This window comes from Pelobates fuscus, chromosome 3 (genome assembly GCF_036172605.1).
Source record: "Pelobates fuscus isolate aPelFus1 chromosome 3, aPelFus1.pri, whole genome shotgun sequence".
Classification (NCBI taxonomy): Eukaryota; Metazoa; Chordata; class Amphibia; order Anura; family Pelobatidae; genus Pelobates; species Pelobates fuscus.
In genome coordinates, this window is record NC_086319.1 from 351,027,894 (window position 1) to 351,046,647 (window position 18,754).

General features: G+C 40.1%; 1 protein-coding gene across 2 annotated transcripts in view; it reads right to left on the bottom strand.

Annotated features, from left to right (window-relative positions):
* Positions 1-6,864: 6,864 nt before the first annotated feature.
* SORD (sorbitol dehydrogenase) overlaps positions 6,865-18,754 on the bottom strand; it is a 69,803-nt gene continuing 57,913 nt past the window's right edge. The window contains exons 8-11 of one of the 2 annotated variants that reach the window (XR_010090462.1): positions 14,984-15,159; positions 12,829-12,950; positions 7,689-8,601; positions 6,865-7,658 (exon numbers count right to left, since the gene is read on the bottom strand). Coding sequence is in view for 1 of the 2 variants with exons in the window: in XM_063449166.1 (XP_063305236.1) it covers positions 8,436-8,601; positions 12,829-12,950; positions 14,984-15,159 (464 nt within the window). In the remaining variant the exon portion in view is untranslated. Of the gene's footprint in view, positions 7,659-7,684; positions 8,602-12,828; positions 12,951-14,983; positions 15,160-18,754 lie in introns of those variants that run through there. The other variant, XM_063449166.1, reaches the window with a different exon arrangement.

Genomic DNA, 18,754 nt, shown 5'->3' on the forward strand with positions numbered 1-18,754 from the left:
TAAGAGGAACTTATCTCCCACCTTATAGCAGTATGTCTCATTAATCTAATCTATTGTCTTCATCCCCTCACCAGTCTCCAACCCAATCCCCACTGCTCATCCAGCTTAGAGGAAAAAAAAGTGAGGGAGAAGGAAAGAAGAAAGTCTACCTTAATCCACCCCCGCACTCCATCAGCACCCCGTCCAATCCTCCAGTGCCCAGCCATATATGTTCCAGTTAAAAAAGCCTGTGTTGCTTCTGCCACTTGCATTACCTCCACCCGTTCTATCCATTGTATCAACTATGGAACTGTTCTTTGTTTGCAGAAAGCGGGTATCAGAGATTTTGCAGCATTTATCAAATGTCTAAGCATCAATTTTTTTTAGATTTAGAAATTGATAGAGGTGTGGAATGTAATAGAACATGATCTATTTCAAGCTGCAGAGTTTCACCCTTCATTTTGGTGGCCTCAAATCATTTACCAGGAAGATTGAATGTGAACACAGTCCCACCAAATGTGACATTTTGTTCCCGCTTTTCCATTGCATCTCTAACAAGTATCCGGAAGATTCGATATAGGAGCTCAGGGGTTCTATATCAAGAAGATATAAGTTTATAATTAACTTCTTGGTAGCGTGAATTGATTGCGCTCTTATGATGGAGAGTCAGTATTTTTTCCCTTTGGGCATCTGATATAGACTTGTCTAATAGAGATGTCCCGAACAGATTGCCGGGAACTATTCGCCGGAGAACATAGCATGTTTGCGTTCGCGGGCGAACACATGCAATGTTTGGTCCACCCCCTATTCATCTTCATTGAGTAAACTTTGACCCGGTACCTCACAGTCAGCAGACACATTCCAGCCAATCAGCAGCAGACCCTCCCTCCCAGAATGTGTCTGCTGACTGTGAGGTACCGGTTCAAAGTTTACTCAATGATGAGGAAATAGGAGGCGGACCAAACATCGCATGTGTTCGCCCGCGAACACGCTATGTTCGCCAGCGAATAGTTCCCGGTGAACTGTTCGGCACATCTCTATTGTCTAATAAAGATTCCCATCGTCTTTTAAAAGTGCGATTGTGTTCCAGACCTCACACAAGCAGATATTGGTACAACATTGAAATGTTACCAGATAAATTGTCTTACAAATGCAGAAAGAAAAGTCCTGCGCTCAACTCCCATCACTACTGGGCGGCTGCAATGACTACAGTACACATCAGCCCCAATACATAGTAAAAACCAAAGAAAAACATGTTACTTGCGCTCTATCCTTTATCCCTATGTATTTTTAAAACAAATGGAGGTATTTTAGTTATAAATTGTCTTGTTTCATGCATAGGTCTTCGAACCAGGACAAATCCCGAACAGCAGATCGATTTGGTAGTGTGTTATAGAGGTGTTGCAACGGAGTGCATCAGTAAGCATGGATTCCAGGTGGTTTATCGCCTCCAGTGAACTCCTGTATGGTCTTTAAACTGGATTCTCCCAACACAGTTTTCAAAGGGATATATTCTGTTGTTCCGATAAAATCACATGCACTGGTAGGGAGGCTTCCACCCAAGATTGGGTTATTCGTCAAAGGTATCAATGGGCTAGGTCTTGGGGACAGATATGTTACTTTGCATATCGCTCCCCATGTTTTTAAAGTATGGTACACAGGGGAGGATCCATCTGAATTATCAGTCTTTACATTACATGAGTTCCAAGTTAAAGCCTGTAATGAGGAACCAAAGATCCCTTTATCCAGGGCTATCCATTGTTTATGCAAGCCATTCTTGAATCCTCTGCAAGGTTGTTGCCTGATGGTACTTGCGCATATCTGGAAGGGCAAGTGCACCCCGTGATCTCGGTAGGCACAATAAGTCTTATTGTAGCGTAGACCTCTCTCCACTCTATACAATTCTCAAAAGCGAGGATCTGAGAGATGAGAAAAAAAGCCGTTGGCAGAGCTAGTGGAATAATTTAAAACAAATACAGTAACCTAGGTAAAATATTCACTTTGACCACCGCCACTCAGCCCAGCCAAGTGAGAGTAAGATCATGCCACTGCTTTAGATCTTTCTGAATATGCATTAAGATTGGGAGAAAATTGTGTTGTTAGAGTTCCGTTAGGTGTAGTGATATCCATATTCCTAAGTATCTCATTTGTGAGGAGCACCAGTTGAAAGGGAACTGTGTTTGCAGTGCGGCACAATCAGCATCAAGCATGGAGATATTAAGAACTTCACATTTCGATAAGTTTAATAAAACCAGATAATGCTCCATCCTCCGAAATTTCTGATAAAATACAAGATACAGGGTAATGAAAGTCAAGGCTTTTTCACAAAGAATAGCAAGTCATCGGTGTATGCCACAATCTTGTGAGTCATCCCTTTCCAATCAAAGCCAGCGATATCTATATCACTCCTAATAGAACAGAGCAGTGATTCCAAAGTCAAGGCAAATAACAGGGATGATAAAGGGCCATTATAGTTGCTGAAGGGCTCAGTGAGTGCACCATTTACACGTACTTGTGCCATAGGATAGCTATAAAACGCCCAAGTACATTGCAACAAATTCGGTCCTCAGCCCATACCCCGCAACACTGCCGTCATGAATGACCAGTCTGCACAGTCAAAAGCTTTCTCTGCATCCATAGATAGGAGTAGCATAGACGTTTTTCACTGTCTCTGTGCCAAATGTTGAATAAAAGCACCCTAAGAGTGTGGTCTCTTGCTTCCCTTCACGGGATGAATCCCGTCTGTTATGGGCAAATGCAAATATTACAAGTTTTAGAATGAAATGTTGTATTTCTTAAACTGTATACTTTGTCTTTAAGAGATATTGCAAATTGACAAGGTGTTAGAAATGGAACATATTGTTTTTCATAGATGTTTCTTTAAGCAATAACCTCAGTGCATAATATGTTTGCGCCAATTTGTCCCAGACGAATTACAATAACAATAATGCATAAACAAGCTTCAAGGCTATACTACGACTCTTTCAGTACACAATATACTGTGGTAACCCCAAGTTAAAGGAACTTCCCCAAATCCGGGAATCTCCCACGACTGTGCACTTACGTCTTAGTATAAACAACAGATAAGCTATTCAGACTTTGGGAAGCCATCTTGTCCCAAATTGGTGGAAGTTCCCCAGGTCCGGGAGTTTCCCATGACGTGTGCACTTGCTTTTAGTTATGGCCTTGTATCTAAAGGGAGGTCCTTAATTGATTTAAAGTAGACAAGTTACTTTTTCATATTTGAACTATGGTGACCCTAAAATGACGACACCTAAGGTATAAATAGGTGTACTTTTAAATGTTAACAAAGAGAGGAGAGACTTGGAGACAGACGCTGCTCCATCTTAAAATGACAGAGAGACTGACATGATGACATGTTCAGAAGGGTATGTTAACCTACTAATGATATTTGCAAGCATTTAATTTCATCTTATAAACTCTGCTATAATGGATTTTATATGTCTATATTTATATTTTTATATAATAAATATCTAAAAGACAAAACTATTGCTTCCAAGACAATCCTTATTTTATATTGTATTCTCAATTATTTATATATGTTAAATAGAGGATCTCTTACACTAACTACCGTATATACTCGAGTATAAGCCGAGTTTTTTTAGCACATTTTTTGTGCTAAAAAACCCCAACTCGGCTTATACTCGAGTCAGTCTGTATTATGGCAATTTGCATTGCCATAATACAGACAATGGGGCTGTGGGGGCTGTCAGAGCGGTACTTACCTCTCCTGCAGCTCCTGTCAGCTCTCTCCTCCTCCGCGCCGTCGGTTCAGCACCTCGGTCAGCTCCCAGTGTAAGTCTCGCGAGACTTACACTGTGAGCTGACAGAGGGAGCTGCACAGACCGCGCGGAGGAGGAGAGAGCTGACAGGAGCTGCAGGACAGGTAAGTACAGCTCTGCCAGCCCCCCTTTCCCCCCACTGAACTACCAATGCTGGACCACCAGGGAAAGAGAGCCCCCCTCACTGCCATGTATCAAGCCGAAAAAAAAATAATTAGTAATAATAAAAAATTATAATAATTAAATAATAATAATACAATAATAATAATAATTAAATAAATAAAAATAATAATGAATAATAATAAAAAAAATAATAAAAATTAAAATAATAAAAAAAAACACCCACCCCCCACCAAGGCTCTGCAACACACACACACACACACACACACACCACTCATACACACACACTGAACTCATACTGCACTCATACACTCGCTGCACTCATACACACACACTGCATTCATACACTCACACTGCACTCATACACACACGCTGCACTCATACACACACGCTGCACTCATACACACACGCTGCACTCATACACACACGCTGCATTCATACACTCACACTGCATTCATACACACACGCTGCACTCATACACTCACACTGCATTCATACACTCACACTGCATTCATACACACACACTGCATTCATACACACACACTGCATTCATACACACACACTGCATTCATACACACACACTGCATTCATTATACACACACTGTAAATAAATATTCAATTAATATATTTTTGTTAGGATCTAATTTTATTTAGAAATTTACCAGTAGCTGCTGCATTTCTCACCCTAGTCTTATACTCGAGTCAATACGTTTTCCCAGTTTTTTTGGGTAAAATTAGGGGCCTCGGCTTATATTCGGGTCAGCTTATACTCGAGTATATACGGTATATAAAATTATGGCTAAGATATCTGTATGGTTAGCCCTACTAAGTTCTATGCTTTAAGACATTATAGTGGTAAATAAGGGAACCGCCAGCGGTTACACGTCTGATCTGGGTGATCCATTATTAAACGCCTAAATTAATATGTCAATCTAATCTGTCTTAAATAGAAAGAGTGTTGAAAGGGTAATATTTTATAGTAGCAACAGTCAAGTTTTATGTTATTTTATCAGCGACACTGTTGTATAGTAGGGTTTACATTTTATGGACTGGGTTGATAGGCAGCTTCTTTTTTCTGAAATTGGCTAAGGGATTGTAAAATCATAGTTACAATAATAAGAAAAAGCAACCAAAAACAGTTTAGGTTGGTGAGAATGTCACGTTTAGTCTTTTTCCAACTGAACAGCAATTACTAATTCAATAAAAGAAAACAACTTTTCCCTCTTAAAAAATAAAATAAAAAAATATTTCTTAAAATATAAAAATAAAAAATATCTACATATACTCCATTTTATAAAAAAAAAAACAAAAAAAAAAAAAACCTGGCTATTAACAGTTCACATAAGAACATTCTTTTGGAATTTATGAAAAAAAATAAACATCTGATTAGTGAAATACATGATCAGCAAAGCTAGCTATCCTTTTTTCATTCACACAATATTCATAATCCAAACTCATTTTTGCTTGGCATCTGATACTTCATTTAAAATGTGTAATTGCGATCAGAGAATGGTTAATGTGGACCTGCAAGTCAACAAAACGTAATGTAGCATAAAATGTTTATACATGGTAGTGAGCACATTGATTTAGGTAGTACAACCACTAAAAAATATGGATAATCAGCAAAGCATTACAGGAACCAGTCATTTTACTAGGAGCTATTAAAGCTGTTAAACAATCAACCACCCAGCGTTACCAATGGAAGGTTTGGTGATAAGGTTAATACACCAATTAGCCACACCATAGTATGAAGAAGCACCAGATCAAGTAGGTCCATGAGATTAGAATATGTTGAATAATATGGTAATAAATTAGTACAATTGTAGATCTAGGTCAGCAGTATAAATAATAACAACTTGGTATTTCATAGGTCATTTTATTAGCTCTGATGACCTGGTATAGAGTACATGGTAACAGTTCAATTTGAATTGTTCAAACAAGGTAATTTATATAAATAGTTTCCCTATCTACAGCTTCTTGATTGACTGATGAGCACAGTAATGTCTTTCATTATACTTTGGAACTCAGAACAACCCGTTGGGCTCTTACAGTAAATAGAACTAATTCACTTACTGTAAACAAGCTCGCCAATTTTGACACCAATTGACAGGCTTACTGTTTCTTATTAAATTACTCACTTTGCAGTCAGGTAGGCAGGATACGCTATATAAAATGGTTACAGTCAGTTACAACACAATTATATATAAGTGATTTCTTAATACTTCATAAAATCACTATTTGAACATAAAAAAAAAGCTGTAAACTGCCACATTATTGTCCTGAGAAGCAATACTGTATCTTCAGATACATTTACGAATTGACCTGCCCTACATCAGATTTTTTCCCATAAGAAAGCATTGATTCAATGCTTTCCTATCGGTAGGTGTAATGCGCATATGGCATCTGCCGTGCATGCACATTAATTTCCACTCTTCGCGGGACTTTGGATGAGGCGGATCTGAGTGACATCGGTGCTGGGATCAAGTAAGTAAATAAAGGGGATTTAACCCTTTATTTAATGGCGCAAGGGAGTGTGTTGGCAGGGGGAGCAATAGTGCCAGCAATACAGCTTTGTATTCCTGTTGCTATAGTATCCCTTTAATCCTTGCAAGATGCAAACTGTGTTCAGAAAAATTTCATCACCTTGGTTGCGTTCCAGAAAATACTGTAGGGCGTATACAGTGGCTGATAGTACTTTTACACGCCATTTAATGTATTTACTTTTATCAAAGCAAATATATATTTTTTTCTCTTTCAAATTTATATTATTCTGTTCACATATTTTATGTACTTTTGAAGGTATTTTCATTGTATTTTGTTCTATGTGTGTGATCATACCGGACTAAAGAATTATATACAAAAGTATAATAGTTATTACGGTGCTTACTGAGCTCCTTTAACATTTTGCTCAATGACTTAAAACACTTCTCACACGTGAAAATAAAGTCATGCACAATAATACTTGGGATTTACATTTTTTAATTACATTATTTATAGTTAATATTTGAATAATAACAGACACATTTATTAAGGATCCATTCAAGTGGCATTAAACTGTACCAGTAAAGCAATAATTCTCCATAGATATAGTCATTTTATGTATAGACCGTGATAAATTATTACTAGTAAACATACAGGTAAACCCTAATTGGGTAAATAAAAAGCGAACAATTGTACCTGTATGCCACCAGAATTGAGGTATGAACTACAAATGTTAACACTGGCATCCTACAACACCTAGAATAGGGGTGCCCAAAAGGTAGACCCCCAGATGTTGCAGAACTACAATTCCCATTATGCTTTGCATGCATTTGAAATGCCTTCAGAATGGCAAATCATCATGAAAGCTGTAGTTTTAAAACATCTGGTGATCTATCTTTTGGGCACCCCTGACCTAGAATGTGCTTAAACACTATGCACTGAGGGATGCCATTATTAGCAATCGCAGATGAAAGTCTCAAACCACAGTGATAACCATTATGGAGGAAGTAGCAGCAAACCTTTTTTAATATGTAACCAGTAGATCATTACCGTGAACCATATAAATCATCAGACTACTGCATACAACAACATTTTAAAAACATTAGATCCAGCCTGCTAAATGAAGACCAGAAGTGGATAAGGTAGGTGGCAGGGGACACATTTCATCTTGACTTGAACTTTTCCCAACGCTGTTAATCCATGTTACATAATTGGTTCCATCCAGGTTTCAATTATAAGGAGATAATATGCAAGGACTGACCTACATTTTTGATGCTTTACATGAAAAATAAAAAAAGTTCATACAACAGCAGCACTTCCCTGCAATGACATCCACAACCAGGAATGAACCAATTAAATGTCTCCAAATCTGGTCTATGAGGTTTTTTTTTTTCCTATCTCATAAGTCTTGGACCAGCAGCAGTTTATGGGATGTATCTGTTCAATGGACTTGCTCAGTGGACTGCTGCCAACAAAGATATAGCCAACCACTAAATAACCATAATTGTAGATTGGATTCTTAATGCTCAACATACCAGTGGGGCAAATATTGAATTGTAAAGGGGCAAGTAAAATTCTTGAGTGGAAGTCAATGATCCAGGGGAGCAATTTTATAGATGAAGAGAGTTTTTGTAAAAGACATCTTAAACCACTTTCTCAAGTGGAACACTTTAAAGTGGCTCTGTCACCACCAAAAAGGAGCTGAAAACTGTCTCTGGCTGTCACTTCAGAAGGTGAATGAGCCACTTTAACTCAAGATCAAGGTGTTAACTAGGTTGAGAAAACATTTCCCAAGAGGATGACGTTTTCATTTATACAGAGTTCTCTAGATTTAGTTCTGAAAGATTAAATTAGTTCTGTTAATTTAATTTGGGAGGGGAAGATGCCTCATAATGTATAATCTCATGTCATTGATGGTTGCGTATTTAAACGGTAAAGGTCTGATCGATATATGCTTTAAAAGATAAGCTATATATATTTGCTTTTAAATTCTAATCAACAAGAACAAGGAATGAAAACATTAAACATTAACTTAAGAATTAACTTCAGTATTCAAGGATTTTGATCATTCTCATCACACTTTAGCATCACTTTCACTCCCAGGCCTTGCTTTGTTGTTTCAAAGGCCTCAAGAGCTTTCTCCAAAGGAAAACGGTGAGTAACCAATGGAGCGACATTCACTCTCTTGGATGACAGCATGGAAATAGCCATTGGCCACCTGCAAAGATAAGGGCAGAATAAAAAAGGTTGACTCCTTCACAAACCAAATGCAAGACAAGTAAAGATCAAAATACAGCATTCACCATAAGTGATCACAAGGCACCAATCTCATTATTTAACCCATAGCACAAACTATCAGAGAAGATACTTTGGGCAGATAACATTACTATCTGTTTGTCAAAACATAATTATATTCTTCCACAGATCAAATAACAGATACGTTATCAGATAAGTTATTATTACCATTAAAGAAACACATGTACACCCTTTCCTATTTAGCCTATTGGGACCACATGTAAACCAGTAAATTAAAAAACAAAAAGATTTACTTTTGTCCCACACCTCTCAAACCTCACCGCTCTGCCACAGCTGAGACACAGCTGAGACATTCTGCACATAGGCAGAATCACCATGCTGTACCAAGCTACATCTCCTTATATAGATGTATTATACCACATGTAGGCAACCTTCGGCACTCCAGACGTTGTGAACTCACATATATTTTTGCTGTTGATCCAAAAGAAGACAAAAAACCTAGACTGTAGTGCTTCCAATTTTGCAACAAACTAGGAAGAAATTCCTTCTTGACCCCAAAATAGCAGTCAGATGTCTCCTTGGATCAAGCAGCTATTACCCCACTAATTAGAAATTATTTCCCTGTATGTTATGTTTTTGCAAATATTTATCCAATTTCAGTTTAAACATCTGTAAGAACTCTTCAGGCAGATAATTCCATATCCTTATTGCTCTTACTGTAAAAAAAAACCTTTTCTTTGCCTTAGATCAAATCTCCTTTCTTCCAGCCTAAATGTGTGACCTCGTGTCCTATGTATAGCCCTGTTTATGAATAGATTTCCAGATAATGGTTTGTACTGGCCCCGCATATATTTGTCTAATGTTATCATACCCCTCTGAGGTGCAGTTTTCCAAACTAAAGCGATTTACATTTTTTAACCTTTCTTCAGAACTAAAATGCTCCATTCCTCTTATTAATTTTGTAGCTCGTCGCTGCACTTTTTCTAGTGCTATGATATCCTTCTTTAAAAAAGGTGCCCACAATTGCACAGCATATTCAAGGTGTGGTTTTACCAGAGATTTATAAAGGAGCATTTATAAAGGGGCAAAATTTGAAAGCGTTATGGAGTGTTACATCTGGAGTGCTGAAGGTTGCCTACAGTGCTTATACCAATGCATCTCTATGGGGAGGATTTTGTGTCTTCAAGCAGAGTTTAGGGCTGCAACAGGAAGCACCTCTAGAGACTGAACATAGGCATGCGCACGGGGTGTGCCGGGTGTGCCTGGTCACACCATAATCTCTAATCCCCGCAGCCCGCACTATGTGCCTCTATGGGCCGGTGAGGGAAGATCTCCCTCACTGGCCCACAGGCAGGAAGGGAGGAAGGAGAGGACCCGGGGAGCTCTAGCCAGCAGATCCGCCTGGTTCCTCTCGTGAGGTCAGCGCTGCAATGATCTTGCGAGAGTGAACTCTAGCCCCGCAGGCTAGAGTTCACTCACCACTGGACCACCAGGGATGGCAGCAGCACGATTCCCCCTCCCTACAAAAGGTATGAAGGGAGGGGGGCTAGTAACTAAATGGTTCCCCAATCCCCACACAATACACACATACAGCACACACACACCAACAGCACCCTTACACATACACACTAACAGCACCCACACACACTAACAGCACCCACACACAGCACCCTTACACATACACACTAACAGCACCCTCATACATACAGCACCCTTACACATACACACAGCACCCTTACACATACACGCACACACTAACAGCACCCTTACACACAGCAGTGTATGTATGTATGTGTATATATATATATACACACACACACACACACACATATATATATAAATATATATACACACACACACACATATATATATATATATATATATATATATATTTATATACATACATACATACATACATATACACACATACAGTTGCAAGAAAAAGTATGTGAACCATTTGGAATGATATGGATTTCTGCACAAATTGGTCATAAAATGTGATCTGATCATCATCTAAGTCACAACAATAGACAATCACAGTCTGCTTAAACTAATAACACACAAAGAATGAAATGTTGCCATGTTTTTATTGAACACACCATGTAAACATTCACAGTGCAGGTGGAAAAAGTATGTGAACCCCTAGACTAATGACATCTCCAAGAGCTAATTGGAGTGAGATGTCAGCCAACTGGAGTCCAATCAATGAGATGAGATTGGAGGTGTTGGTTACAGCTGCCCTGCCCAGTCAGAGTCCTGACCTCAACCCGATTGAGGTGCTGTGGCATGACCTCAAGAAAGCGATTCACACCAGACATCCCAAGAATATTGCTGAACTGAAACAGTTCTGTAAAGAGGAATGGTCAAGAATTACTTCTGACCGTTGTGCACGTCTGATCTGCAACTACAGGAAACGTTTGGTTGAAGTTATTGCTGCCAAAGGAGGTTCAACCAGTTATTAAATCCAAGGGTTCACATACTTTTTCCACCTGCACTGTGAATGTTTACATGGTGTGTTCAATAAAAACATGGCAACATTTCATTATTTGTGTGTTATTAGTTTAAGCAGACTGTGATTGTCTATTGTTGTCACGTAGATGATGATCAGATCACATTTTATGACCAATTTGTGCAGAAATCCATATCATTCCAAAGGGCTCACATACTTTTTCTTGCAACTGTATATACATATATGAAACAAGGGGGGGGGGGGGGGGGGGGGGGGTTGGCTGCACTCACCTGAACATGCATAAATGGGGGTGCTGCTGGGGATCAAAATTATACAATACACAAGATCCAGCGCACTCACCTATCCACTAAACAGCAACTTCAATGTTGAAAGATTTTATTTGTTTTGTTTTTAAAACACCTAATCTAGGCAAAAATAATGGGGGTTTAGTTACATTATATGATCATACATTGCATAAGCCTGCCATCATATAATATATGATCATATAATGTAACTAAACCCCCATTATTTTTGCCAAGATTAGGTGTTTTTAAAAAATAAATAAAAATAAAATCTTTCAACATTGCAGTTGCTGTTTAGTGGATAGGTGAGTGCGCTGGATCTTATGTATTGTATAATTTGGCCCCCAGCCGCACCTCATTTATGCATGTTCAGGTGAGTGCAGCCACACCCCCTTGCTATATATATATATATATATATATATATATATATATATTTTTTTTTTTTTTTTGTCATCCTGAAGAAGGATCCAAAGGAGAGCCGAAACGTTGATGTGTATTTTTTTTTTTGAATTTGAATTAAAAGTTATATTTTACTAAATCTGAAAGTCCCAGGAGTGCTGTCGGTTTACTGGAATATTACTACCACTAGAGCTGTCCATTAAGCTGTAGTGGGTCTGGTGTTTAGAGTCTTGCTTTAGTATGTGTTCATCAAAATATTTGCTAAATTATTTGTTCATGTTTTGAGTTAGATCCAATCTAAAAAAATATTTAAATGCCAGGCACTCCCAGGGTCCTATATACTTAAATGATTAGGATTCTGTTTTTAAGTGGCACTACTGCTTTTGAGAGAAATACTGTTTAACCCCTTAAGGACACATGACGTGTGAGACACGTCATGATTCCCTTTTATTCCAGAAGTTTGGTCCCTAAGGGGTTAAGAAACGCATATTCCATGTTTTAATTTTCTCTCATACAAGTCTTGAAGCTTTGGAAATTCTTTCCAAATAGGTTGCCAAAATTATACACAATTTAGGCAAATATGCCGAAGAAGAAAATGACTACTTATACAAGCTCATTTTTGTCTACTGTACACTAAGAATGACCCACTAGGTCCTGTTTGGGATTTTCAAGCCGTCTATACTTTTTATTGTAACTGTAACTTTTTGTGCAAATACTCTGTGTCTCCATGTCAGAAAAATAGGAGTGCAATAGCGTGAGCTACACATGTCCCAATTCTCTAACAATTTTTTATACATTCTCAGCAAATTTTTTATTTTATTTTTAAATGGTCACAAGATACTTTTTTCCTTTTATATATTCACCGTTTCAATCAGAAGTATTCGTTTATTTTATGTATATAAATATCTGAGCAAATAACTAGCAAATAAGAATAGATTCAAAATATTAAAAAGATAATTTTTCCAGTAATACGGGCACAAAGTAGGTTGAAACCTATTGTACTGGAAATCTTTATTATGTAGTACAGAGAGGTACTTACGTATTACAGTATCTGAAAATGCCTCTGATATCTACTTCTCGCACAGCTGCATTTACTATAGGCACATTTACCATTGCAGGACCGAGGCCAACGAGGATTAAAGTACCGCCAGAGCGTGTCGCCTAAGAAATAAAGAGACACTATTTCAATTCAGAGTCTGTATTTACCTACAAAGAAAAAAGGAAAACAAAACCTAAACAATTAAAAAAAAAAAGTTTGTATTGTGGGATTTTATTCTGGAAATCACAGAGAGTCAATTTATGCACTGGCCGAGCAAAGAAGCAGTGAAAATTGGTAGAATGAAAAAAAAATTTATGGTGTGCAGCTGTACAACATAATTATGTGATAAAACTACCATTTTATATTTGTGCTCTACACATTTGTAATCTAGCATTTGACCTAGAACTAAAGATAGAAGGAATAGGGAAGGCTGGTAATTAACTAATCCAGACCTGACAATACAAGCACGAGGGTTAGCATTCAAGATGTACTTTGAGTAACAAATTGGATGTACCATGGAGACGATCTTTAAGTAAAAACGACAAATTGATGTGACAGAATGGGTTTCAGGGGCAAAAGAAAACTGATGGGAGCAATGTGCAACACATGGAACCTATAGGCCTTAAAGTCCTTTATGTGTGAACAATACATATTGTGACGATAATAAAAAAAGAAGCCATTTGAAACGCTGAGGGCAAAATCCAAAATGTTAAAGGACCACTATAGGCACCCAGACCACTTCAGCTTAATGAAGTGGTCTGGGTGCCAGGTCCAGCTAGGTTTATCCCTTTCTTCTATAAACATAACAGTTTCAGAGAAGGGTTAATCCAGTCCATAGGAAAGCATTCTGAATGCCGTGCATGCACATTCAGCCGAAGAGAGGAGGAGGAGAGTCCCCTGCCCGGCGCTGGAGAAAGAGGCAAGTTTAACCCCTTCCACCCCCTAGAGCCCGGCGGGAGGGAGACCCTGAGGGTGGGGCACCCTCAGGGCACTATAGTGCCAGGAAAACCAGTATGTTTTCCTGGCACTATAGTGGTCCTTTAAGCAGTCAGAAAGTAGCCTCTTTTTTGTTAGATAACAAATGTATCCTGTTATAAATATAATTTTTAAAAGTGTTATAGCCAAGAAGGTTGATGCTATTTTTATTTTCTTAACAGATATGACATAATATACCATTGTTTTATGTAGCTTGTAAAATTATTGTCTTCCTTATATAGTTATTTAATTGGATGTTTTTTGTACATGTGTTATAGTATGAAAGTAAAATTTCAACTATGATGCAAATCACAGCTAGTATGGCTTGTTTTTAGGACTAACAGGTCACCTAGCATATGAGCAAAAAGAATTGCATAACTTTATACATTTTCTGGCACATTATTTTTTATACAGAATTTCAATGGGTATAATGATACATACTTTTAGTGCAGCTAATTACGTAAATAGTAATTTAATCTTGTACAGTCTGTAATAAAGAATTGGAAGTTTCTCTTAAAAAATTCTCAGTGGATATACAATTTCACACAAAGTAAAGTGATTAGGATTATACCAAAACACTTTGTATTTGTCTTACAGAGAATCCACGTTATGATGTACATAAATAATAACTGAAGAAAAGAAATCTTCACTTTGAAAGATCCTCTTCAAGTGGAATGTTGAGAATAGCCGATTGCAACAAGAAAGAGACTCAACCAATCAGATGCCTCTCATTTTGGTCTATGAGGTTTGATTTAATGCATAAACCCATACATTACCAATTGCATTGTGATGGAGACTGCAAGTTAGTACTAGGGAAACAAATTATGTAGCTTGGTACAGCATAGTGATTCTACCAATGTGCAAAGAAATAATGTATTTTGAATAATGTGATGTAGTGCAAGAAGGAACTATTTTAGAAGGGAGGGAGCAGTGCAGAGGAGGCAAGCTTAAGACACTAAATGTTGAATACATCAATTTGCAACAAATCTAGAAAACAATTCTATTATTTAGATGAAAGGCTATAAGTGCATACGAATTGTGTTTGCCTGGATGCCTTTAGTGTTCCTTTAAGCAAAGAAGGAGACAAAGTGTAGTGGTTCATAAGACTGGCTGGGTGGTTCAGAAACCTCAATTGCAGATATCAAGATTAAGTCTAACTTCATTAATTAGAAATACTTACATAAATTCCAGTTTGAATACATGTTTCTGCTCCTGTGCACTCAATTGTAATCTCTGGCATGCAACCTAGCAAGGTTTCCACCTTCTGTGCTATCTCTTGTGGTGTCTCATTGGTGACATGTAGAGCAAAATCTGCCCCAACTTCTCTAGCCTTCTCCAGTCGAGTGGAAGATAAATCTGTAGAGATAAAGTACATAATGTTTTAGGACAGGAGTTCACAAAAGTTCAGAAAAGTGTAAGCTACAAATAAAGTGTCCTTTTTACCAAATCCACATTTTAGAGTTAGGACAGTGATATACATTCTATAATTTCTTCTATTACTTTTTTCCCCAAGGCTAGCCATTGTGTAATATATGGCTGCCAAAGACTCATCACACCACCTCCATTACAATGATTTGCATTAGTCATGGTGCATAACGTGTGCCTTTAAATTTGGACTGGAGTTAAAGGAGTTGCTCTTTGAGATAACAGTGAGGCTAAGGGAGAAATGGTAAGAGGGCTCAGGCGAACAGGGGTTGGTAAATTACTGTTTAGCTTACCATAACCACAGTGTCCATGTGGGAGCTCCAACTGAGTGGCGTTTACTGTGTTAACATGACATTAAACTGCTGCCAAGACACAAACATCCAAGATCTCTTTTGCTTTCAGAAAAATAATTTAACATAGTCCAATGAACAAATAAATAAAAATAAAGACCAAATGCATCCAGCACATTTGCTAATTAATTATTGTTCTCTTGCTATTTGCAAGCAAACAGTAATTTGAAGTACTATCTGCCCGCTAGCAGCACTAGAACCCAGTTAAAAAACTCTAAAGTACGAGGGTAAAGCATGTGGCAGCTGACCAGTGCTTGCAATCCAGCTGCCACATAAAAAAAAAACCATATAAGCCACATAAACTATAAAGGAGGTTTAAAACCTCCCTTATGCCCATGTTACATGTCGCAGTGGGGATAGATGTACTAACCATCTAGCAGCTGCTTACTGTAATTAAGACCTAGCAACTAGGTAGCACATTAGATAAAAAAGCCCACCATGGGAACAGTAAAATAACAGGCTGATCCTGATCTGGTGGGGGCTTTAAATAAAGTGGTGTAGATGGATTAAAGGGACTCTATAGTCACCATATAAAAGCAAGAAAGACAGGTCCCCCAGCCTTCCTTCTTGCTTTTATATGAACTTTCATTCATTAAAAAAAAAAAAATCGGTGGTTTTATATTAAAAACTTACCTCCGTTCCAGCGCCGAGCTCCCCGCTAGGCCGCGCCCCCTTTTTCGTCAAAATGACGAAATCGCGGGGCCCAATGGGACGGCTTCGCGCTGGACCAATCGCGTTCTTCATAGAGCGGCATTGAATGCCGCCCTATGAAGAACCTGAGCGCTTTACCGCGCATGTGCGCGGAATGCGCGTTCGCGAGCTGAGCTGTCTGACTGACAGCTCAGCTCGCTTTCTAAAATTATCAATAATAATTTAGGGCCCCCACCCGCCCTGTGCGGCGGGTGGGGGCCCTAAAATTATCAATGAGGGGGGGGGGACCTACTGTCCCCCCCCCGGCCCCCACCCCTGTGCGGCGGGTGGGGGCCCTAAAATTATCAATGAGGGGGGGACCTACTGTCCCCCCCCGGCCCCCACCCCTGTGCGGCGGGTGGGGGCCCTAAAATTATCAATGAGGGGGGGGACCTACTGTCCCCCCCCCGGCCCCCACCCCTGTGCGGCGGGTGGGGGCCCTAAAATGATCAGTAAGGGGGGGGGACCTACTGTCCCCCCCCCCCCGGCCCCCACCCCTGAGCGGCGGGTGGGGGCCCTAAAATTATCAATGAGGGGGGGGACCTACTGTCCCCCCCCCGGCCCCCACCCCTGAGCGGCGGGTGGGGGCCCTACAATTATCAATAAGGGGGGGACCCCCCCCCCGGCCCCCACCCCTGAGCGGCGGGTGGGGGCCCTACAATTATCAATAAGGGGGGGGACCTACTGTCCCCCCCCGGCCCCCACCCCTGTGCGGCGGGTGGGGGCCCTAAAATTATCAATGAGGGGGGGGACCTACTGCCCCCCCCGGCCCCCACCCCTGAGCGGCGGGTGGGGGCCCTAAAATGATCAGTAAGGGGGGGGGACCTACTGTCCCCCCCCGGCCCCCACCCCTGTGCGGCGGGTGGGGGCCCTAAAATGATCAATAAGGGGGGGGACCTACTGTCCCCCCCCCGGCCCCCACCCCTGAGCGGCGGGTGGGGGCCCTAAAATTATCAATAAGGGGGGGGACCTATTGTCCCCCCCCGCCCCCACCCCTGAGCGGTGGGTGGGGGCCCTAAATACAAAGGGGGGGGGACCCTAGTTAACCCTCCCCCCCCCAAAAAAAAATATCTCCCTACCTACCCCCCTCACCCTAAAAATAATGAGGGGGGACCATTAACTAAAAACCTGTAAAAAAATGAGATAAAATCAACTTACCATTCGATGTTTTCTTTCTTCTAAAATCTTCTTTCTTCAGCCCCAAAAAAGGCCAAATAAAAATCCATAATAACCGACGCAATTAAAAAAAAAAAAAAAAAAACCGAGCGCAAAAAAAAATAATCCATCTTCACCCATGGAGGGCTCCGCGCAGACTGAGCTCCGCAGGGCGGGGGAAGGCTTATAAAGCCTTGCCCCGCCCTGCAATTAGGCTAAGAACACTCTGATTGGTGGGTTTAAGCCAATCAGAGTGCTCTTTGTCATTTTACAAGCGTGGGAAAGTTCTTTGGAATTTTCCCACGCTTGTAAAATGACACAGAGCACTGTGATTGGATGGATTTCAAGCCATCCAATCACAGTGCTCTGTGTCATTTTACAAGCGTGGGAAAGTTCTTTGGAATTTTCCCACGCTTGTAAAATGACAAAGAGCACTGTGATTGGATGGATTTCAAGCCATCCAATCACAGTGCTCTTTGTCATTTTACAAGCGTGGGAAAGTTCTTTGGAATTTTCCCACGCTTGTAAAATGACACAGAGCAATGTGATTGGATGGCTTGAAATCCATCCAATCACAGTGCTCTGTGTCATTTTACAAGCGTGGGAAAATTCCAAAGAACTTTCCCACGCTTGTAAAATGACAAAGAGCACTGTGATTGGATGGATTTCAAGCCATCCAATCACATTGCTCTGTGTCATTTTACAAGCGTGGGAAAATTCCAAAGAACTTTCCCACGCTTGTAAAATGACAAAGAGCACTCTGATTGGCTTAAACCCACCAATCAGAGTGTTCTTAGCCTAATTGCAGGGCGGGGCAAGGCTTTATAAGCCTTCCCCCGCCCTGCGGAGCTCAGTCTGCGCGGAGCCCTCCATGGGTGAAGATGGATTATTTTTTTTGCGCTCGGGTTTTTTTTTTTTTTTTTTTTATTGCGTCGGTTATTATGGATTTTTATTTGGCCTTTTTTGGGGCTGAAGAAAGAAGATTTTAGAAGAAAGAAAACATCGAATGGTAAGTTGTTTTTATCTTATTTTTTTTTTCTTTACAGGTTTTTAGTTAAAGGGTCCCCCCTCATTATTTTTAGGGTGAGGGGGGTAGGTAGGGAGATAAGTTTTTTTTTTTTTTTGGGGGGGGGGGGGAGAGGGTTAACTAGGGTCCCCACCCCCTTTGTATTTAGGGCCCCCACCCACCGCTCAGGGGTGGGGGCCGGGGGGGGACAATAGGTCCCCCCCTATTGATAATTTTAGGGCCCCCACCCACCGCTCAGGGGTAGGGGCCGGGGGGGGGCAGTAGGTCCCCCCCCTTATTGTGAATTTTAGGGCCCCCACCCGCC